General features: G+C 44.4%; 1 protein-coding gene across 1 annotated transcript in view; it reads left to right on the top strand.

Annotated features, from left to right (window-relative positions):
- Positions 1 to 12,133, top strand: part of pdlim2 (PDZ and LIM domain 2 (mystique)) — a 50,124-nt gene that overhangs the window by 12,799 nt on the left and 25,192 nt on the right. Inside the window, exons 3-6 of the mRNA XM_083644399.1 lie at positions 868 to 1,019; positions 6,781 to 6,850; positions 8,358 to 8,515; positions 10,446 to 10,509. Of these exons, the coding sequence (XP_083500525.1) occupies positions 868 to 1,019; positions 6,781 to 6,850; positions 8,358 to 8,515; positions 10,446 to 10,509 (444 nt within the window). The remainder of the gene's footprint in view (positions 1 to 867; positions 1,020 to 6,780; positions 6,851 to 8,357; positions 8,516 to 10,445; positions 10,510 to 12,133) is intronic.

Genomic DNA, 12,133 nt, shown 5'->3' with positions numbered 1-12,133 from the left:
TGGCTAAACTAACAAAACACCCCCGTTGGCTGGCATTCTCTCTGCATTCAGCCACTTTCCCTCGAGAAACCCTTTCGTCCCCATCGATCGACTTGTTGTTGATTTTGTTCTGCATTCTTTGTTTTATTGCCTCTCTCTGTTTTTAATTGTGGGGCAAGCCTCGTTTGCTTCGTTGGCGGCTAATGTCATACTTCTCAAGTTTAAGGGCAGAGTCAACCGCTGTGTGTGTGTGTGTGTGTGTGTGTGTGTGTGTGTGTGTGTGTGTGTGTGTGTGTGTGTGTGTGTGTGTGTGTGTGTGTGTGTGTGTGTGTGTGACACAGGAGCCAAGCTGAGAGCGGTTGGATGGGATGTGTTGGTCCATCAGTGTGGAATTCCCTCTGATGTAGGCAGTATTGCATTGGCTTTGACATGCGGTGAGGTCGGTGGCAAAGGTCAGGCGCAGTCAGACCATCAAGTCGTGTCTCGCTAATGACTTCTCCCCAAGGGTGTCGTGAATCCCTCCAGCGTCTGACTGGCCCTGCCTGCTTCCATGTGTGTGAAGGGCCATGGCGTCTGGTTGGTATTTACTGCAGCATTATGCAATATGAGGATTAGCGGGAGAGAGAGAGAGAGAGAATTGGACATAGATTACCTGAATATGTAGAAATTAAATTCAGTCTAATCACCTCACAGCCTTTTTTCATTAACTCTCTCATTAGCAGTGCACTCACACCAGCCATTGACAAATGCTCCACACGGCCATGAGATACGCAGCTGTCTCTGCTCGCCAGATGTATAGCTTCCCTAAAGCGTCGTGTTCAGACCAGGTCCTGACCTCCTGGTGGGCCCAGTGGAGCCTGACTGGAGCATAATTTCTCTGTCCCACAGGTCAACGGGGGCAGCAAGGCGGAGCAGGCGGCCCTGCAACCTGGCGACATCATCGTGGAGATCAACGGCGAGAACACGGCCGACATGCTGAACGTGGAGGCCCAGAACAAGATCAAGAACTCCAAGACCCAGCTGCAGCTGGTGGTGCAGAGGTAACAGTACGCACTAGGGCGGGCAGGAACCTACTGCACATGTTTACATCGATCCATGCCCGCCGCCATGCTCCATGGTGTATGTTGTACACATGCATACGTTGGTTCTATAAACATATACTGTGTCTATGTCATACAATTTATTGCACCATGGTGGCAACCGCATCAACGCCATACAAGTAGCTTACATGTGCCTGATTTGTTTTGTGTTTGTGTGCCAAGTCTGCAGTCACCCCAGCTTTCATCTTTCAACTCTAGACACTGTTTTCTAACGTTATCATCCAAGCACCGCACAAACAAGCGATTGTAATCAGGGGGAAATGCCTGCATGTATCACGGCCATGCTGGCAAGCTGCACTGCTCTCCCTCCCCTGGTCCTTCTTAATAAATGCTGTTTTGAGATTTGCCAAGACCGTGTACTGTACGGGTGACAGGGAGTTGGCTACCTTAAAGGTTTTCCTTTTGAAATGGGACCGTTCTTGGCTGGCATTTTGATTAAAATGCCCTCTTTAAATTCTCACTTCTTGTCACTGTTGCTCCTCTTTCGCTCTCTTCTCTCTCTCTTGCTCTCTTCTCTCTCTCTCTCTCTCTCTCTCTCTCTCTCTCTCTCGCTCTCTCCATCTCTCTTGCTCTCTGTCTCTCTCTCTCTCTCTCTCTCACTCACTCACTCACTCACTCACACACACACACACACACACACACACACACACACACACACACACACACACTTCCTCCTTGGATGTCCATATGTCCATGTGAGTGGATTTTTCCCTGCTGACCTCATGTCTCCCACCAAGCCAGAAACAACAGCGTGACTCCCTGTCTGCCCGGGACAATGGCAGTGTGTAGCTCTGCCACATCCTGAATCCCACTCTCTTACTGTCAGTGGTTTCCAGTGACGGGGGACCCTTATAGCCTGCATTAAGATCTCTCTTCAAGCATATCTATAGTTATTCATATATGCTCCTAAGAGCTCAGTCATGGGCTGCTAACAAACATTCTACGAGGTTTAACTTGTTGTTTTTTTGCTTAGCTGAGAGCTCTCTCTTTGAACCCAGTGCCCTGCATATTAAAACATCTGGCTTGCAGTTTATCATCGTCAAACCGGCAGTGATGTGGGTATTGGCCCCTGTCACATAGCTGGTGTTGCCCATTTGAGGAGGCTGGCACCGGCCCATCCTTAGAATAGAAGAGTGTTGGTTTAAGGCGTGTCTGCCGCTGTACACAAGCAGCGCTCTAGTGTCGATGCACCAACAACACATTCAGCCCAGTCTTTGCTTTAGTGTCGATGCACCAACACATTCAGCCCAGTGTTTGCTTTAGTGTTGATGCATCCAACAACACATTCAGCCCAGTGTTTGCTTTAGTGTTGATGCATCCAACAACACATTCAGCCCAGTGTTTGCTTTAGTGTTGATGCACCAACACATTCAGCCCAGTGTTTGCTTTAGTGTTGATGCACCAACACATTCAGCCCAGTCTTTGCTTTAGTGTTGATGCATCCAACAACACATTCAGCCCAGTGTTTGCTTTAGTGTTGATGCATCCAACAACACATTCAGCCCAGTGTTTGCTTTAGTGTTGATGCATCCAACAACACATTCAGCCCAGTCTTTGCTTTAGTGTCGATGCACCAACACATTCAGCCCAGTGTTTGCTTTAGTGTTGATGCATCCAACAACACATTCAGCCCAGTGTTTGCTTTAGTGTTGATGCACCAACAACACATTCAGCCCAGTGTTTGCTTTAGTGTCGATGCACCAACACATTCAGCCCAGTCTTTGCTTTAGTGTTGATGCACCAACAACACATTCAGCCCAGTCTTTGCTTTAGTGTTGATGCACCAACAACACATTCAGCCCAGTCTTTGCTTTAGTGTTGATGCATCCAACAATACATTCAGCCCAGTGTTTGCTTTAGTGTTGATGCATCCAACAACACATTCAGCCCAGTCTTTGCTTTAGTGTTGATGCATCCAACAACACATTCAGCCCAGTCTTTGCTTTAGTGTTGATGCATCCAACAACACATTCAGCCCAGTGTTTGCTTTAGTGTTGATGCATCCAACAATACATTCAGCCCAGTCTTTGCTTTAGTGTTGATGCATCCAACAACACATTCTGCCCAGTCTTTGCTAAGTGGGGTTTTTATAGCACAAAGGAACTGCACCATCACTGTCATGTCACTGACGCTTAACGCGTTCTATAGTCACCCTTTGTTCCCGGCTACTTGTTAGGGCTTCATTGTTCGTTGACCCCCTAGTGCATGATGTCATGTTGACCTAACCACTGCTCCCTCTCTGATCCATGGATCTATTATATGATCCTGTTGCTCTCTGTAATGGAGTCAATCATCAGAACAGCTCGTTGCCACGGCAATGCCCACAGTGCTATATTTGAACACTTGAGTTTCCTGTTTGATACAGTGATTTTCTGTAGTGTTAGCAGGTCTTCACTGTGTTTGTTTGTTTGTTTGTTTGTTTGTTTGGGGTGTTTGTTGGTTGTTGTGTTGTTTTAATTGTTGTTATTATTCTAGTTGGCACTAGCCCAAAGAGCTACAGTAAGTAACTTTTGGCCAACCTGACTAAAATGCTAGCGGCGCACACTGTAGGGCTTTCCTTAAAGGAACACTACGCCCATTTTCAACCAGCTTTGTATCATTAGAACATCAGTAGTATATGAGAAAACTGTAAACGGTTTTGAAGTCTGTCATTTAATTTGACAGTTATTGAGTGTTAAAGTGTGGACCAGTGACATCACTGGTCCACACTAGCTCAAATTAATAACTCATTAACTCAAATCAACTCTCAATAACTGTCAAACTAGATGAATGATGAATAGTTTGACAGTTATTGAGAGTTGATTTGAGTTAATGAGTTATTAATTTGAGTTACTGTGGACCAGTGATGTCACTGGTCCACACTTTAACACTCAATAACGTTCAAATTAAATGACAGACTTCAAAACAGTTTACAGTTTTCTGATATACTACTGATGTTCTAATGATACAAAGCTGGTTGAAAATGGGCGGAGTGTTCCTTTAATGTCAAGTCACAATATTTACACAACTATAAACCATGTTATTGCCTCATTTAATTACAAAAATTACAATCACTGAAAGTCAAATGACCAGGGCTGGCGAAGTCATTTTCAACAGGGTGGGAGCTGTTTACTGGTGAGTTGACTCCACATGAATGACATTGGCTTCGAAAACGTCTTTTTGCTGCCAGAGGCAGACAAAGCCGGGAAATTGCAAATTGCAGCTTTAATGGTTTAATTTCTGAGCAAAGAAGAGACTCTAAAATATGCACTCGTTTAGAAGAATCTCCCTCAGGCAGGTTATCCGTGTAGCTTCCCAGCTATATGACAGCTATATGAGCTTTTTACACACACAGTTCTCAGGCCCAGATTTATGTCCCTGCTCTCTTGCTCTACAGAAAGTGAGGCTATCATTTTCACGTCTGCGTGATTTAACGTGAGGTAGTCCTTTCACCCCAAGCTAATTCATCCCATCTACTGTTGTACAGGAGACCTGTAGCCCGAGGTCAGAGGTTAGACGCAACAACACAGACACACCCACTAACCTAGAACACCTCTCATTGTCTGAAGACGTATCTTTCTCCACTTGTGCTGCTATTCCAACAGAGCTGAACAGTCACGTGACATCTCTTGCCCCGGAAGTGAGTTTCCCCATTCATTTTCTCGATAGACATTTTGAAAAATCCTTATATAACTAGTTTTAAGGCTGGAACCAAGCCAACCCGTGACCTAGTACTGAATCCTGAGTGACCATAAAACATTTCAGTTGGAGTAAATACTAAAAATAAAGATGGGGAACAAATCTTTATTTTTTGTTTTTGCTCCAACTGAAATGTTTTATGGTCACTCACGATTCAGTAGGTCACGGGTTGGCATAGTTCCAGCCTTAAAACTTGTTGTATGAGGATTTTTTTGAAATGTCTATGGAGAAAATGAATGGGGAAACTCACTTCCGGGCGGCAAGAGATGTCATGTGACTGTACAGCTCTATACACAGGATGAGCATTTTTCAACTGTCCAGTTCCTGATTCGAAGCAATGAGTTTTTCAGACCCACCACATTTGTTTCCTGTCTTATGGCTGCTGTTGTCTCAGCTTTCCTGTTCTTGCCGTCTCTCTCTCGCACATACAGTAGTACAGTATGTGCAGGCCAGGCCCCTGCATACAGGCCAGTGGAGGTGTGTTTCTGGGCGATTTACCGCAGGCATCCAGGCCCTTCCTGTGTGCCTCATTACCCCAGGCTTAACCGAGAGCCAGGCAGCCCTCTGGCCCTGCAGCCAGGGGGGCACTATCCGTTTATACTGGCGCTTACACTGCCCACATTTTCCTTTCCAAATCCAGTGATGGAATTGCATACAGAATATGTGTTTTTGTTTAAGAAAGCATATGAAACTGGCCTGGAAAGCTGCAGCTCCGCGGGGAGAGAAGTTTCAAAAAGAGCTTTTAATGCTAGGAGCCGACAGTACCTGTCCTCTGCAGAAGTCTCTTAAGATTCACAGCAACATACCAGTGGTTGGACTACAGTAGTACTTGCAGTGCATTAGCAAAGGGGAGGCCAGAAGTTGATTCCTTTTTACTTTCGCCAGCTTGTGCTTGAAATGTAGCTCACGTAGAATTACGACCATGTCGAGATGGATTGTTTTGTGTCAATCAGCATTTTCCTTAAAACGCCATTAAACATTATATTGCATACTTCCAGTAAATCAGCTGGATGCCACTTAAATAAAACGGCCTTAAATGCCCTTCTGATTTATTCATTGTTGGCAACCTGAGCTGACTTCTGGTCCGTTCAAGCTCATGATTCAGACAGAGATGTACTGTAACAGAGGAGAAATAAAGGTGGTTTGAAGTGTGGCTTTAAGTGTAACCAACTATGATCTGTGTTGATGGTGAGTTGATCTCTGTTGTGTTTCATTGTTGGTGAGTTGATCTCTGTGTTTCTGTGTTCATGGTGAGTTGATCTCTGTTGTGTTGATGGTGAGTTGATCTCTGTTGTGTTGATGGTGAGTTGATCTCTGTTGTGTTGATGATGAGTTGATCTCTGTTGTGTTGATGATGAGTTGATCTCTGTTGTGTTGATGATGAGTTGATCTCTGTTGTGTTGATGATGAGTTGATCTCTGTTGTGTTGATGATGAGTTGATCTCTGTTGTGTTGATGGTGAGTTGATCTCTGTTGTGTTGATGATGAGTTGATCTCTGTTGTGTTGATGGTGAGTTGATCTCTGTTGTGTTGATGATGAGTTGATCTCTGTTGTGTTGATGGTGAGTTGATCTCTGTTGTGTTGATGGTGAGTTGATCTCTGTTGTGTTGATGGTGAGTTGATCTCTGTTGTGTTGATGATGAGTTGATCTCTGTTGTGTTGATGGTGAGTTGATCTCTGTTGTGTTGATGATGAGTTGATCTCTGTTGTGTTGATGATGAGTTGATCTCTGTTGTGTTGAGGATGAGTTGATCTCTGTTGTGTTGATGATGAGTTGATCTCTGTTGTGTTGATGGTGAGTTGATCTCTGTTGTGTTGATGGTGAGTTGATCTCTGTTGTGTTGATGGTGAGTTGATCTCTGTTGTGTTGATGATGAGTTGATCTCTGTTGTGTTGATGGTGAGTTGATCTCTGTTGTGTTGATGGTGAGTTGATCTCTGTTGTGTTGATGATGGTGAGTTGATCTCTGTTGTGTTGATGATGGTGAGTTGATTTATCTCTGTTGTGTTTCTGTGTTTCCAGACCTGAACCACCCAGTCCTGGACAGACCAATGGCATCAGCACCCCCGAACAGCTGGCTGGACGCTTCCAGGTCAGGACTGCCTCTCTTCAGGCGCTTTAGTCTGTTCTTCACTTGGTTTGGTTTACTGGCAGCCATGTGGCTAATTAAGACATTCTTCCATAAACACTCTGCGCTCACAACCGCACCCACCCTCATACATTATTTACAAGTTCCTGTCCTGATAGAATAATTAATTGTTTTATACAACGCGGGGTACGATTCTCTTCATTCAAGTTCCTGTCCTGATAGAATAATTAATAGTTTTTTTTAGAATGCGGTGTATGATTCTCTTCATTGCCTCTGACACCTCTGCTTATCAAGGATTTATAACAAGTCAAGATGAGCTGGAATGAGACATTCCTGTGTGATTTGTACTGATGAGGTACACCTGTGATGCCCTGGGACAGTGAGAGATACAAGAGACTGTAATAAATCAGTAGTTGTTCCTATATCAATAGTTGTTCCTGTGTTTTATTGCGATTGGACCTTGACACTGCTGCAGTCCCAAGGCTAAGATGTATGTCTTGGTCTGTCATCAACCTACATGTTGATATTGAATACATAATGTGTAGACCTGTTTGATGTTATGCCAGGATACCCCGCTTATGGCCCATTTCCACCGCAGGTAGTAGCGCGATCCCGCTCCGCTCGACTCGATAAATTGTCTCATTCCACCGGTTAAAACCGTCCCAGCCCGGGTTGTATTGGGGTCGAGTCGTGCTACTTTTCGTACCTGCCTCGTCGGGGTTCTATTCTGTGAACCCGGTACCATACGGTGACGTGAAAACATTGTTGACGACTGATTGGTCAGGCAGAATCGTGTTTACTCTTTCTATCAATGCAATGCTACATACCAGTTTAGTGGGCTTACCTTCTCTTCTGTTGTGTTATTTCCACCAGTCTTTTGTGTTGCTGCCTTCGCCTCTGGTGAAATAAAATCGTGGCATTGGTTTCAATTGTTTTCAGAGAGAAAAAAGTCTGCTGCTCAGGGAGCTCCTGTAGTTGAGTGAATGAGTTGAGTGCAGCGCTCCGCTAGGCCGCAGCGGGTCTTTGGTGAAGCCGCGGTCTTGCCTGGTGAGAGGCCGCCAGGGTAGAGGCTTCACACTCTGTTTGTAGCGCCTCTCCCGTCCCCGCGCAGCGCAGCGCATGCATCTCCTGGCCGATTGTCACATTCGCCCATGTACACTGTAGGTCATTTAGAGGCACCAGTATTTCATAAACAGTTTAAAAGTTCTGTGGATGGATTTAATTGTAACGTTATGTTATAGCCTACTTCGGCTATAGCAGGCAGAGGACAGATATGCGGTCGCTATGACGACCAGCTGTGGGCGGGGGTGGGCGGGGGCAGATGATTGGCGGTCGAAGCAGAACATCCATCGGGCCGAAACGAGTAGAGCCGACTGGTGACGAGCTGTGCAGGGCAGTAAAATGTGGTGGAAATGAGCCATTAGACGCTTGTCATCACCACTGCACTACACTGCAATCATTAAGACTTCTCTATCAAGCACTGACATTGCTCTGACATCACGCTTTATAGGAAGCGGTGCTGGTGAGTCGAGATGAGAACCAGAACTACAGAGAGTACACCATCTCCAGCCTACACATCTCGTCGCGGTCTCCCGGGCCCTACTCCCCCGAGCCGCCCGCCAGCCCCGACGGCAAGAGAGAGAGGCTGACGCCAAACAACAACAAGAGGTAGCCCGCCTCACTGCACGTTTGATTTGTGGACACGGCATCACTGTGTTCAGATAAGGCTGATCAAATCTCATCGTTTCTTTTCCCCTACATATCCCATACTAGTCTGACACCTATCTGATATACTGTATAACAAAACAAACAAAACACAACATGGACTCCGATCTTTTCGGATCAGTTTTAAACCACATTTGTAGGCGGTTTGAAATGTGGTAATCACATCTCTGAAAATGCAACTCAGCCTGAGCACTCCGATTAGATTTCAAGTGTTTTCCCCCCTCTCTTTTTCTTCCTCTTTTTACGTTAATCCCCACATGACACACATTTGATGTCAGACGTTAACAAGAAGAGAGTGGAAGGAGGAGCAATGAAGTGGCTCGATGCCTCCTCATCATGGCAGATGCCACCTTGCTCCTCTGTTGACAATCTTGTCAGAAGAACACTGCATTCTGCACCACAACTAGAAAACAGCATCATTAAACTAGTCCCAACTCCCAATAAGCAGCTGTGAGACTTTCATGTTACCAACGTGATGCAGCCAAATTTGTAGGGCAGAAAACACCCCCCCTAGCCAGGGTGCCCACGCCTGCATCGTTAACATGACAACCAATGTCGGCAAATGATTATACCGTCTGAACACACAAAACCGATCTGGTCACTCGTAAATTACAGTGTGGATAGTCAGCTAAGATCAGATTTAAAAAACAAACAGCTAAAAAAAAAACAGATTTTCCCTCGGCCTGAACATAGTGTAAGATATAGCAGCTATTTGTAAAAGAAGCGCTAGACGTTTTAGGCGGACAGTAGTCTTTTTTTAGAAATCTCACTGTTTAGATAGGCTTATTTTGTGTCAAAGGGTTGCAACAAGTGCTCCCCTGACTCTACTGTCAATAGGTACGAGTGTAACAGACAGAAAGTGGAGCCATGGGATTGTCCTGTAGTAACAAAGGATATGCACAGATATCACATTCCACCGTTTGCATTCACATTAACAAAAGGCTGAATGTGGAACATTCACCACTCTTTCTCTCTGCGTGCCGATTTGTTGACTCTCCTGGCCCACTTTGTAGGTCACAGTTCAAACCCAAATCTACTCCCGAGTCTGGTCTGACCCGCCTCCCTGTCCTGCACTTAGTTAATTTGAGTCTTGTCATAATGCATAATTCTTAAGCATTAGTTATTAACAATATAATTCTTTCAGTATGCTTATATCTGCAAATGTTAAATTGTATTGTGTCTTTGCCATCTTATACATTTTTATAGAACATTATTTTTAAGGACTGTTATTGTATTTCCATTCATGCTATGATAGTTCTTCTGAATGAATTGATAAACTGATTGCCCGGAGATACTTTCCTTCTGGAAGGGGGTAATGGGGGAGTGTCAGCCCAAGTCTTTTTCTGCTCGATCTGACTCCTGAAGACATGTGCACTGGTGACCAATTATATTTGTTGCATTGCAACCATAGCTACCAACAGTGGGTCAATGGAAACAAAAACTCAAGGAGGTTTATGTAATGGAAGCGCTAATTGCGAGATTACAATTCATATCTGGCACTTTCCTGAGGAGGTGGTTACCTGTAGCAGGGTACTTCTCTGCATCAGAGGAATCCCAGACCTTGCCATGTAACGCCTTTTATTTAATATTATTATAATTTTTTTAATAGGCTACTTAACTCTGTAAGGTCCAAAACGATGTTATCCATACTGTCCCGCTTTGCTGTCAAGGATTGTATTGTGTGTCTGTCTTTGTTTAAATAAAAAATAAAGTAAAAAAATAAATAATTAATTGATAAGCTGAAAACACGCAACACAAACAGCAATTTCATCACTAGAATATGTAACTGAAAATGTATTAATTCAAGTTTTTTCCCCCCATACTTTCAATTATATGTGTGCCTTATTGATTCCCTGTTGTGTCTTTACTTTAGTGTCCAGCTGCGCTCATGGTCTCCAGACGAGAGGAGTCACAGGCTGTCCAGACCACTCTCACAGGTTGGTTTCTAGTGTTTTCATGGGAAGACCTGTTCTTTGCCAACTAAGGCCTCTGTTTTGCTCCTTTTGTGATTTCTGCCATTGAAGCGTCCGTTTTCTAAATAAATTCCCAATGACTTTGCAAGATGTGCAGTCAAGACTCACAATTGGCCACTCTTATTCGCCAATCACAACACTTTGTTTAGATTATTTTGGTGGCATTTTGCCTTTATTTGATAGGACAGTAGGCAGACAGGAAGGGGGGGCAGAGAGAGAGGTGATGACATGCAGCAAAGGACCACGGGTTGGATTCGAATGAAAGAAACACCACTGGATTGTGATGGTATTTTCTTTGACATGAGAACTGTTGGATTTGAGTGAACATTGCCCACAGCCAGAAACAAGAGAGAAGTTTGTCCTGCTCCTATTATGTGCTTTCACACCGATGGTCCATAAAAAAGAAAATTGAAAACCTGACTGGGAAAGGTGACTGTGAGCATATTCAGGATGCTTCCCTGAGTGTCATGGTTCCTTTACTGGTTTAGCACCAATAGCTGCAGTATATAATACACTGTAGAAGTGGATTTGATTTAACTTTATTGTCGTAAAGGTTCCGAAATGTGTCTTGCGTCCCAAGACACTGTTTATCATAAATACAACACATTTAACAATCAACAGAACAACATACAACATATATGACATCATACTGTACACTAGGAGGAAGTGACTGCAGTGCATCACTATAATCCCTGCCTTTAATATTCAGTGCTTGGTCCACACAGGGGCACTGAGGCCTCGAACCAAGACTGGTTTAGTTTGACAGACTGAGGCCTCAAACCAAGACTGGTTTAGTTTGACAGACTGAGGCCTAGAACCAAGACTGGTTTATTTTGACAGACTGAGGCCTCAAACCAAGACTGGTTTAGTTTGACAGACTGAGGCCTAGAACCAAGACTGGTTTATTTTGACAGACTGAGGCCTCAAACCAAGACTGGTTTAGTTTGACAGACTGAGGCCTCAAACCAAGACTGGTTTAGTTTGACAGACTGAGGCCTCGAACCAAGACTGGTTTATTTTGACAGACTGAGGCCTCGAACCAAGACTGGTTTAGTTTGACAGACTGAGGCCTCGAACCAAGACTGGTTTAGTTTGACAGACTGAGGCCTCAAACCAAGACTGGTTTAGTTTGACAGACTGAGGCCTACAACCAAGACTGGTTTAGTTTGACAGACTGAGGCCTCAAACCAAGACTGGTTTAGTTTGACAGACTGAGGCCTCGAACCAAGACTGGTTTAGTTTGACAGACTGAGGCCTCAAACCAAGACTGGTTTAGTTTGACAGACTGAGGCCTCGAACCAAGACTGGTTTAGTTTGACAGACTGAGGCCTCGAACCAAGACTGGTTTAGTTTGACAGACTGAGGCCTAGAACCAAGACTGGTTTAGTTTGACAGACTGAGGCCTAGAACCAAGACTGGTTTAGTTTGACAGACTGAGGCCTAGAACCAAGACTGGTTTAGTTTGACAGACTGAGGCCTAGAACCAAGACTGGTTTAGTCTAAATGTTCTGTTTGATGGAAAAAGTTGATATTCTTCAAATAAATTATGTAAAGGTTCAGACAAATTCTCAATATGTGCCCACAGAGT

The sequence above is a fragment of the Poromitra crassiceps genome, assembly GCF_964638095.1.
Source record: "Poromitra crassiceps genome assembly, chromosome: 10".
NCBI lineage: Eukaryota > Metazoa > Chordata > Actinopteri > Beryciformes > Melamphaidae > Poromitra > Poromitra crassiceps.
Note: the sequence above shows the minus strand (reverse complement) of the source record. Positions and strands in the feature narration are given on the sequence as shown.